Source organism: Ictalurus punctatus, chromosome 12, assembly GCF_001660625.3.
Source record: "Ictalurus punctatus breed USDA103 chromosome 12, Coco_2.0, whole genome shotgun sequence".
NCBI lineage: Eukaryota > Metazoa > Chordata > Actinopteri > Siluriformes > Ictaluridae > Ictalurus > Ictalurus punctatus.
The window spans coordinates 29,303,004-29,315,446 of record NC_030427.2 but is presented as its reverse complement, the minus strand read 5'-3'; the positions used below and the strand labels follow the sequence as shown (position 1 = coordinate 29,315,446).

General features: G+C 40.1%; 1 protein-coding gene across 1 annotated transcript; it reads right to left on the bottom strand.

Annotated features, from left to right (window-relative positions):
• Positions 1 to 2,641: 2,641 nt before the first annotated feature.
• Positions 2,642 to 12,156, bottom strand: LOC108272830 (nuclear body protein SP140). Its single transcript, XM_047158897.2, has 10 exons — positions 11,740 to 12,156; positions 11,154 to 11,438; positions 10,113 to 10,323; positions 9,711 to 9,853; positions 9,410 to 9,472; positions 8,085 to 8,212; positions 5,290 to 5,395; positions 5,120 to 5,194; positions 4,017 to 4,160; positions 2,642 to 3,824 (listed from the first exon to the last, which is right to left on the bottom strand). The coding sequence occupies exons 1-10, from the start codon at positions 12,154 to 12,156 to the stop codon at positions 3,744 to 3,746; spliced, it is 1,653 nt and encodes a 550-aa protein (XP_047014853.2). The 3' UTR covers positions 2,642 to 3,743.
• Between the last annotated feature and the right edge of the window lie 287 nt (positions 12,157 to 12,443).

Here is a 12,443-nt window from a genome sequence, read left to right as displayed (position 1 = left end):
GTTATTGGCCCGTTCTGTCATTGGCTATTGTTTCATGTGTGTCTGAATCGCCCTCAGCCGTCAGCCATTACGAGGCTGATTATGTTTGTACATATACCGCGCGCCTTCCAGCACGGCGCAGAATATTGAATGAGTTAGTCACTTAGTTTAGAGTCCTCACGATAGATAACCATAGTCTTAGTTTATGTAATGGTTCATGGTTCATGTTTCATGGTTCATGTTTCATGGTTCATGTTTCATGTTTCATGGTTCATGTTTCATGTTTCATGGTTCATGTTTCATGGTTCATGTTTCATGGTTCATGTTCAGGTTTGTTAGATTTGTTCACGCTGGTTTCTCCGCTCCCAGTCCCGTGCTATTGTTCATGTTTCTCGTTTTGTTTCTCGACCCTGTATTTCCGTGACCGCGACCTTGATTCCTGCCTTGCCCCTTTATGCCTGTTTGCCGAACGCCTGAACTTTGCATGTTACTGGATTACGTTTGTGGATCACGTTTTGGATTTGTCTGCCTGTCTCTCTCTTAAATAAAACTGTTCATACTGCGATTGCATCCGTCCTATCTCCGCTCTGTCACGATACATTGTGACATTGTGTGTGTGGAGGATTCCACCCGCAGTATCCATGAGACACTGAAATTATTTTGGGGCCCCAAACAACCTAAAAGGAAGGGTGACAAATTGGTGTCACCCAAATGGTGAGGAAAAGGCAGTTTTTCGAGACACTGGATTCAAAGTAATCTGCCAATACCCTTTGGTTAAGTCCAGAGTCAAATAAAAGCAAGCCACGCTTAACCAGTCAAGCAGTACATCAATGCAAGGCATCGGATTGACTTCTAAAAGCCACACAAAAACAGACTGAGGTGTCTGCCTTGGGGACCAAGACCAGTGGGATGCTCCAGTTATTGTGGGACTCCTTGATTACCCAGATGTCAAGCATAGCCTTGAGTAAGTCCCAAACTACATTTTTCTTGTGTTCAGGTAACTGGTATGAGTAGCTGCGAAACAACCACACCTGGCGGAGTCTGATGTGGTGTTCTATGAGTTCTGTGTGACTGGGTAGAGACCAAAACACATTGGATGAGTTCTCTTCTTTAATGACATATAAGATGCCATGAGGCTTGCACCTGTACAATAACTGGAATGGGGAAAACCCTGTGGAGGCTTTCAGGACCTCTCATAATGCAAATAACAAAGGTTCGACCTACTTATCCCAATTCCACGCATCATTGTGAACAAACTTACGAGTCATATTTTTCAGTGTCTGATTAAACCGTTCCAACAGGCTATCTGTTTGTGGATGGTAAACACTAGTGTGAATCGATTTAATCCCTAATAATTCATAGAGCTTGCATAGTATCCAATCTATCGCTGGGCACAATCACATACACACTCACACCCCCATTCATACACTATGGACACTTTGGACGTGCCAATCAGCCTACCATGTATATCTTTGGACTGGGGGAGGAAACCAGAGTACCCGGAGGAAACCCCTCCACACACACAGAACATGCAAACTCCACACACACAGGGCCATGGCAGGAATCGAACCCCTAACACTGGAGGTATGAGGCGCATGTGCTAATCACTAAGCCTGTAAAAACTAAAACCGTGTGCCCTTTATTTGTTTTTATTAGTTTCAAATGAAGCAATTAATTACTTACAGTGATTTCATTCACACACTGAAGGCTCACTGGTGATTAATTCTCTTGCAGATCTTGGAAGTGCACCCCTCCATTTTACCAACAGTGCTTGCTTCATATGCCTACTTCACGCATATGCTATAATAATACTATAATAATTACTGACCTTTATTTAGGATCACCTGTACACCTGCACATTAGAACAATTATCTAGTCAGCTATTCATGTTTACAGCATTTAGCAGGCACCATTATCCAGTATGACTGACAGATGTGCTTTTGACTTCTTTTTTTTTTTTTATCTCTGTGCATTCAAGCTACAATGTGGGGAAAAAACGTCTCGATGTTTCTCTTTTGTTAGCAACAGACAAGCCATGTTAGTGATATGAGTAATGTATTTACCTTCTCAAACAGTGAACTGTATGGTCAATCTTATATATTTAATAAGCTAATATGTCTGTACATTAATTGATCTGAAGCAAATACTAGTATATTCAGTTTAACTTGTTTAAAAGTACAAATGTACATGAGCACCATGTTGATATGAAAAAATTACGAGCAAGCGACACCCTGAACTATGAACTGACTATGTTAGCTAACCGTGTCACTGCGAAACAAAGTAATAATTGTTAAATTCCACATATTTAAATACATTTTTTTATACAAGGTGCCACGTTATAATTCTTTTAAAATGGACATGAGACATTACATTGATTCAGTTCGGCCTTCGTTAAAACAAAAAGCAGTTAAAACTATAAAGATCTGTTTTTTCTTTAATTCTTTTAAAAAACATAAAGCTATGTAAGCTTGTTTGTACTTGAGGAGATGAAATAAAAATGTTAATTAGAAAACTTTTAAACTTTTTTAAGCTGAAAGATACAAAACAGCACACCACACCGTTGGCTAAGCTAGCAAACTTGAATTATCAAGTTTTAACATCATTATCCTTAAATAACAAATTTTAAGTGTTTGAGTTTAACAAACAATGAGAAACATAAATACAAACTAATTCTGTGGCATGACATATTTTTTTCATATTTAGGAACACCATATTTGGTAGTTCAGTACTGACTTTATTAATTATTTTTATCCTGCCTTCAGCTATCACAGTGACGTCCATCAGACAAGTGAATCAAAAATACGAGCAAACACACACACACACACACACACACACACACACACACACACACACACACACACACACACACACACACACACACACACACACAAAACAACAACAAAGAAACAAGTTGGACCTGGTTGTCTTTAGGTTGTCTTTTAAAGTTCTACATTATTAAAGTAAATATTTTTAAGAATTATCATATGCCATTTTAAAACAGATTCGATCGCACAGTGTTTTACTATATTGTAAAAGACATGCTATAAATCATTATACAAAGAAATGTACTTGCAATAAAAGAAAATAAAAATATATTATAATATAAATATATGGCAAAAACTTATGTGGACACCTGACTATCACACCATATGTGGTTCTTCTCCAAACTGTTACCACAAAGTTGTATAGAATGTCTTTGTATGCTGTACATTTAGTCTAAGTGCAATCTGGTCTTTAGTCTAAGTGCAAATCTAGTGGAAAGCCTTCACAGAAGAGTGGAGCTTATTCATACAGCAAAGGGGGAATGAATCTGGAATGGGACATTCAACAAGCACGTATGGGTGTGATGGTCAGGTGCGGACTTTTGGTCATATAGTGTATATAAAACTTGACATGCAAGAATAAATAATGAAAGTTATTAAGATACAATAAATGAGGAATTATGTGTGGAATAATAATAATAAGTGCTCATAACGCTGTATATTCATAGATAGATTATAATAAAATATACATTTTTTGCCTGGATTTTACTGTTCACTCTTTAATATTAAGTGTTCCATAATGATAGGGCTCTGACTCACTAAAAGTCCTGTATCCTAAAACAATGATAAACAATTATGATTATAGAAGATGACAAGTTAACTCGAATATTCAGATGCTATCTATTTTATGACTTATAAATTAACAACAAGATTCTGGCAATGCAAAAATTAGCATCAATATTTGTCTTTGGTTCACAAACTTTTCAGTAAGATGTAGAAATGCTACTGGATTTTAAAGACCGTGTCAAACTCCTTCTCAAACACCTTTTCCATTATGGTTCCCATCTTGCCAGACTTATTATCCTGCAAACACACACAATTTATTGCAATAAATATTGAAGAGATTACATGATGATTACATGGCAATAATAGATTTTTTTTACACACTTGCTTTATTAATGTGCACATATGAGGAATTTGTCTTCATTAAGACACATTAAACTAAACAGATAAATAGAAATTGAAATGTATATTTAATCTGTGTTTGCATCTCACCCTGTTAAAAGTTTGGCAGATGTTGAAGATGAGCATGATGTCATGCACAAGCTCTCTCACTGTTATATACTCGTTATCCTGTAGTTTGCGCTTCACTTTGTCCAACCAGATGGGCCTGCAGATCACACTGGTGTATCTCTCCTCCTGCACAAGGGCAAGGTTTAGCAAAGGTCGGGTGAAGTAATATCCAGACTGTCATGACATTTTTTTTTATAGTGTGAGAAAATCAGATGTGACGTGGATGTAATACTGAGGTAAAATCAGGAGCTAGTGTAGTGGTCTGTTAATGACCAGTTTGACTGATCATTTAAAAACTTCAATAACTAAAAAACACATAGCCTATAAATAATGCACTTGAGTTATATTGGGTTAGACAGTTATCCTACAATGAAATGATTATACCATTACAATCCTCTTCCAAAGCTTATCAAATACAACTGAAATAATCAATGTCTTAGAATTGTATTTGATTTGTGCTGGGGATAAATATTTATATTACTTATATCTTCAAAGCAGGATAGATACCAATGGTGAGTCATTATTAGAAACATAGGAGATTAAATTCATGCTGATCATCTGGCGAGTGACTCAGGATATTATGGAGATGCCAGTGATCCTGACCCTTTCTGCTCTCTGGACCTCCCTGATCCATCCAGAACTGGAGGCTACAATATGGAGATTGCTGAGGACGGTACCGCTTGAAGTACCATGAAATGGTTTTGGACCTCAATTCCACATGGACGTTCTCACTGTGGTTGCTGGGACTACGGTTGCTGCGATAGCCTTGGGACTGCAATTACCACGTGCAGTTTTACACTCAGGTCTCCTTTAGTGAACAGTGGACTAGTTCAACAAACAGACTTCATATAAAACCATAATGAACTTTCTTTTACTTTCACTCTATCCGTTGTGACCCAGATGAGGACGGGTTCCCTTCTGAGTCTGGTTCCTCTCAAGGTTTCTTCCTCGTATCATCTTAGGGAGTTTTTCCTCACCGCCATTTTCAAATGTTAGTATAATAAGCACAGTGTCAATAAGCACAGTGTCGTTGTTCATAGAAAGTGTGTTGAAATGCAAATATGTACTTATTAAGAAATTCTTACTGTTGTTGTAGTGTCATCAGTAACCGCACGCCATGCGTCCTCCATATACAAACGCAACAGCAAATACTCACAGCGCTGATGAAGGGAAAAAATGCAAATAATCAAAACCAGAGCCCTGTGTGCCATCTGTGTGTATACATGTGCATGCGTGTGAATGTGTGTCCGTGTACCATGATGTTTCCCAAAACAGGGCTGGTCAAAGCATCTTCCCTGCTCATGGGAGTCCACAGTCTTTCTTTGGTCTTTAACACACAGAATGTGCACATCCAGTCACCCCTGACACACATAAACCTAATCAGCACTAGGAATAGGACAGTATATAAGTATGATGGTATGCCTTTACGAGGAATTGGAAATAGACAATATATAATATAGACTGGTTGTACATATAACGATATACTGCATGTATCACATAACACCTGCAAGGTGTTTATAAAGGACAGCTTGTGGTGCTTGTGGTCTGTATCTTGTGACCGTATTTGTCTCAGAGAAACTAATGCTACTCTCTCCTACTTTCTTCTTTGTAGTGTCTCTATGCACATTTAATGAGACGGTGTATACTGTATGACAAGATAAGCTACGTTTATAAGGTTTTCTTCCAATTTAGCACATTAAACAGTAAATGGGAATCATTTGAGGAACTGAGCCACATTTGTTGCTTTAGTGCATCCCACCTAATTTGCATATATTTACTGCAGATTTGGGCCAAGACATGTCATGTGACAGCATCACGATGCGTACTTTTACGTACGGTACCTGAGACGGAAGCAAGCGCAGGCAGGAATGGCTCCAAATGAGAGGACATGGCAGAAGGCATAGTCATAAGACAGGCAGTAATAAGACGATCAGCCAACAGACAATACAGGCTAGGCAGGGAATCGTGGTCAAGAAACAAGGCACTAAATTCGAAAACCAGGTTAATCCTAAACAACAACAACGGCTTGGTCAACAACAGAAACGAGACTGCTGAGCATTTACTTCGTGAGAAAACATGGCTCTAATCCTGACCTTAATACTGTGTGTGTGCGCACGTGTGTGTGTGTGATTGGATGCAGGCGTCCATGATCAGAACTCGGGGGAATGCGAGCGTGTGCATGTATGGGAAGTTTAGTCCTCGTCGGCCATGTTTGTAGTTTGTGCTGCCTTCTGGGAGTTGTAGCCGCTGGCTCACTGCGACTTGACGCACTCAGACAGAGCCCTCTTCGATTCACATGTGTCGGACATGAGTACAGCTAAAAAGGTCTCATTTAGCAACAAACATTACCAAGAAAGACCGTGCCAAACAATTTTGTGCAATGGCGATTTCGCCAATTCAGGTAGTTGTCTGTAAAAAAGCACAAAAAACTCTGCAAATTGCATCACAAAGTTTTAAAAATGCCACCGCAACAATTTTGGCCACAACAATCACAAAAAAAACTCTGTGAAATCTTGTATGGACGGCAATTTAAAAAAAAATACAAATCTGCCAGTTGGTGTGGTTGCTGAAATTGTGTACACTGAAATTGAATGGTCGACTGTCCCTTTGTTGCTTGCTAGTGTGAACGCAGGTTAATTCTGCTCTGTACAGGAGCTGGCATCATGCAAAAAAGATGAGCGTAAGTTCAGGCTAAGAATCAGGCCTACCACCTCAGAGTGCATCACTCCTTTCGGAGCATGCACGGATGTGACAGCAAGGCTGCACCACTTATTGCACTGACCCAGTGGGAAATTCAATCTCCATGAAGCTAACCTTTGACAACTTGAGAAGGTGCTGTTTAAGACTGTCCTAATGCTGCTCTGGTGGCTTATTTATATGATTTATGTATATGTGTGACGATTTGGTCTCTGTGTTAGCCTGGAGATGCTCTCTGCATAGACACTGCTTTAGACAGCTCGAAATGCACAGACATTAAATGTACGTTGTTTTCAAGTTCAGATTAAGTTAAGATAGAGAAACGTGCCATGGTTCACATTCGTCTGTGTACTTCTGTTCTGTATTAAAATACAAAACCAAAGTTACACTCAGAAATATATCCCCTTAGTCACTGTTATGATGTAATTATGTATCATGTCAATACATTAACTTACTATAAATATCATTATATTGTCAGTATATTAACAAAGTGTAAATTGGTGAGAGTTGTTACATTTGAAGACAGTTAGCGAGCTAGATACTGTATTCTGTAGGAAGTAATGACTGATTCTTCTCCAAACTGATGCCACACAGTTGGAAGCACACATTTGTACACATTTGTGTGCTGTAGTGTTACAATTTCCCTTGAACATAGAGACCCAAACCTGTTCCAGAATGACAACATCAGTGCTTGACCTCACTAATGCTCTTGTGGGTGAATGAACAAGCCATGCTACAAATGTACTGGAAAGCCTTCCCAGATGAGTGGAGACAACTTTGTATTAATGCCCATGGTTTGGAAAGACTACATATGGGCGTGATTGTCAGCTGTCCGGATACTTTTGGCCATATAGTTTTTGAACAGATTGAAGCAGATTGTTAAAACTCGTTAGTTACTACTGCAGTAGACACAAGGGTGTGGTAAGAAATAATCGTGTTTAGAAGATGTTATACAGGACATTTCATACCAATCCATTTCGCATTTCTTGGAAATTCTAGAGATTAAAGAAACAAACAAACAAACAAACTAACTAACTAACCCATAAATTTGCAATAAACTGTATTGTGGTGCTACTCAGTGGTTAATGTTCACGGTATGGTTTTGTCATACCCGACAAGTAATCTAATTTGCCTACATTCTCTCAAGTTACAATAGACTCTGGTTGGATTTCTCTATAGACGTGTCTTCTGATATCATCTGTACACACAGTTATTTAGTTACATAAATGTGAACAAAAATGTGCAGAAATCTTTCATCTCTCTCTCTTTCTCTCTCTCTCTCTCTCTCTCTCTCTCTCTCTCTCTCTCTCTCTGTTTCTCTCTATCTCTCTCTCTGTTTTTTCTTTTGCTCACCCAAGTGTTTTGTCCTGTAGATCTGGTAGGTGGCAGCAATGGTGGAAAGCTCGTGGGCATTCTGTACAGCACACCAGAAGTCCTTCAGCATTACAAATGAAGCACACATCATCCTTATCCTGATGTAGCTGGTTCAGAAAATGAAGACAATGAATGAGTCATACAGTACATTTACATTTTATTTATGTTAGTTAATCTACATTTTACGCCTCAGCCCATACCACACAGAACAAAGCAAAAATTACCTAAAAAAATAATCTACACCTTGTCACAGCTCAGTCAGATCAGAACTCAAATTCCCAAGATGCAACTCTCACTTCTCATGCACGCATGCGCTCACCATCCCTGGAGTTCTGTACAGACACACCTGGCATCAATCACACACACACACACTCTTGCCGCTAGTACTTCCGCAAGTCATTCACCCAGAATCTATGCGAAGTATAGGCTCAGTCAACTCGTTTCTCTGCGTTATCAAGCCGTTCTAGTTTGTTTGTCTTCTTATATTCATTAAGTGCTATGAATAATTAACCAGAGTGAAACGAACAGAACCAGGAACTGGGAATTTAAGGTGTTTTTTTTTTTTTTTTCATTAGTCGTTACCACTGTGAGAAGATTTCTTACGAATATTTATGGAAATGTTACGGCAATGAGATCTGTTAAAAACAACTTAGCTGAAATCAAAAAAACTTTTTTTCCATTTTAGATTTATTTTATGTTTCAAATCAGCAATTATTATAATAACTTTAATCTTTATAATTATGATCAATTATTATAGCCTTATAAAGCTAATCTAGTTAAACCAGTCAAATGCAACTCAAACTCGGTAACACGTGTCCAATAATTATACCTATTACACCACCACAAGGTTCAAGTCCGATTTCAAAGGTAGCTGAATAAAATAACATTGAGAATTACTATTCTCATATAATTGCGTAATGGGAAAAAAAACATAACAAAATAAGTGATGCAATTTCACCCAGAGCAAATTTTAAAACATAAAACTTTGCATCATGGGCCATTATTTTCTAATTCTCTGTTCTCAGTAACTTCTGCCATTACAGGACTCCTAATATCTATGTTATATATATATATATATATATATATATATATATATATATATATATATATATATATATATATATATATATATATATATATATAAAGCTTTGGTCACTGTGATACAGTAAGCTCTTCTTAGTAAGATATAATAACTAGAAAAAACCTTAATAGTGCCATGTCTGTTAAAACGGGTTGAAGAAATCTGGCCCAGCAGACTAGTCATTTACTGATATCAGGATGTTGTCCTGGGATTTTAGACTCACCGGTTCATCAGGGCAGCACAGTAAACAGTCACACAAACATGGATGGACATCCAGGACCTTGTTCTGCAAACAGCATATATGCGAGAATATATGAGGCCCTACTTCCCTGAAGATTCTGTGCATCTCTCTCTGACTACTCTTAACCTTTTATACCCCAGTGATGTTGAATTCTCAAATCAGAAGGTGTGGATTCATTTTCTAAAAAATAAATAAATAAAAGCAGAGCTCTGACAGTAGTTCTAGTGTACTTCATCTAATATATTGTAGTTTCTTTAGTAACATCATCAATCTCTTGCATTACCTTCACCAGGTAGTTAAGGGTTTTGCCGTGACACAGTATGTCTTTCTCCCAGTGTCCGTCTGTCAGAGTTAGCTCCTGCTTTACAAACTCCTCGGGAGTGAACCAGCGCTCATGTGTGCGGATGCTCTTACTGCGTGACCCCGCTATACACAAACACACACGTTTAAAAAATAATAACTCGCTCTAATCATTAGCTTATTTTTTGGCACTGTTCTATTGCGCACTTATATTGTACATGCCATAACGTGCACAATTATTGTACGGTCACATACTACATCATTGTAGTCATACTGTCCACTTACTGCAATTATATCCTGCATTGCTATAATGTGCACTGTTTCCCAAAACCACTGCTTTGCATAAAAGACTGCTAGCCCATTTATCTTTGCTCTGATCACCTACCTGCAAATCTGCTTTTATATAAATCCCCACTGACAGAACCACAGCTAACTGGTAAAAGAGCAGGCTCAAAATGTGACATTTCCACTTTCTCACTGCTTTCTTCCTTTTCTTGTTCCCAGTTGCTGTCTTCTCTGTAATCCTCCAGGTCTTTACTGGATCCCTCTACACTGGAGTGTGACTCTATAGCAGAGAGCAGTGGATCAACACAAGACTAAAGGGAATTTATGTGTTCAACATCATATTTATATCCAAAACAAGAAAATAACGTTTCTGAACAGTGACAGTAATAACAAAAAAAATAATTTAGAGGATGACCATTGGACTGCATTTATTTAACATACATTTTAGCCAATAAATTTAAACAGAAAATACTGTGATGAAAAACCCTCCAAGATGGCTTCGCGGATGGCTGCCTCAGTTTGGAGCTCCCTGCTGTTTTTGTTTTAATTCTTAGTTTGTCTTGTCTTTATTTCCCTTATTTCAGATATTTTTTCTCCTTCTTAATACTTTTCTTCTTCTTAATGTTAAACCCAAAGTATACTTCATTTTTCACACGTAGGAACAGCATACAGTATGCATCATTAGCAGAGTGCACGCACCGCCCGATTTTTCTAACTGCACGTACTTCATACGCACAGGTCACACATGGACGTTTTTTAAGAAACAGGAGGTGTTGCAGAAGCAGATGCAGATCAAAGTCTTTATTCAAATACTTCAAGCAATAAACAAGGACACGCGGTCTAGGCAAATCTGGCTTTAAACATGAACACTGGATACGAGGCAGAAAACAGAGCAGGACACTTTAACAAGACCGCTTAGCATGCGTAGCGTATTCAGCTACTAACGTAACCTTCTACGAATAATACTGCGCGAAGTGCACAGCAACACGAGGGGTTTAAATAATCAACATACTCAAACCAAAATACAGACAACTGGAGTAAATTAAGACACATCCTTGAACATGAACCAATGTTTAAACAAGGAGAGAATCAAAACAAGCAACGGCGACTGTCCATACACAAAAGTCTCATGCACACGTACATTCAGAAGCCGCGCCGCAGTGCCATCTGCCGGCGAGGGCGTAACAGCACCCCCCTCCAAAGGCGCTTCTCCCGGAGCACCAATGACCACCCCCCCTCCAACGGCGGCCCGGGGCCCCTGTGTGATCTTTCTCTCGCTGTATCGGGAAACAGGGCAGCCTTTGCCGGGCAGCAGAAAAGCGGAGCACCACCCCCACGGGGCTGGAACGCTGGACGACTCCCCCAGCAGGACTGGAATGCTGGACAACGCCCCCAGCAGGACTGGAACGCTGGACATTTTCCGCGGCTGGACAGGGCAGCAGGACAGCCTCCTCAGCTGGGCTGGACAGCGGGACAGCTTCCTCAGCTGGGCTGGACAGCAGGACGGCTTCCTCAGCTGGACAGGGCAGCGGGAAAGCCTCCTCAGCAGGATAGGGAAGTGGGATAGTTTCCTCGAAAGATGAAACTTCCCCGCAGGTCTCTGGCTGGAGCTCCGAGGTTGCCATGTTAACCTCGGGCTGGAGCTCCACAGCTGAGACCTCCCCGTAGGTCTCAAGCTGGAGCTCTGAGGTTGCGGTAACCCCCCCCAAAAAAGGTTCTAGGCCAGCCTTCAGTTCTGGACTGGGCAGTGTGGTGTGATTCCCCTGCAGTGGGAGGCCCCAGGAGATCGACCAGTTCTGCTGGCTGAATGACGTTGTGCAATTCTCCTGCAGTGGGAAGCCCCAGGAATTCGGGTAGCTCTGCTGGTTGTATGGCGTTGGGTAATTCCCCTGCAGTGGGAAGCCCCAGGTGTTCGGGTAGCTCTGCTGGCTGTATGGCGCTGTGTAACTCCCCAGCGGCGGGGGTGGGGGAAATTGCGTGGGCTGAGACGTAGCACATGGCCCGGCTAGCTGCAGTGGCTTTAGAAGGCATTGGAGCTGAGCACTTTCCTCGTTGAGCAGTTTGCTCTGTTCCCAGAACGAGCGACGCCACGCCTCAAATTTGGCCGCTTTGGCTGCGCTCATGGTGACCTGCTGTTTCCGCATGATGGGCGCAGTATTCTGTTACAAAACAGGAGGTGTTGCAGAAGCAGATGCAGATGAAAGTCTTTATTCAAATACTTCATGCAATAAACAAAGAAACTTTAGGCAAATCTGGCTTTAAACATGAACACTGGATACGAGGCAGGAAACAAAACAGGACATTTTAACAAGACCACTTAGCATGCGTACCGTATTCAGCTACAAACGTAACCTTCTACGAATAATACTGTGCGAAGTGCACAGCAACACGAGGGGTTTAAATAATCAACATACTCAAACTAAAATACAGA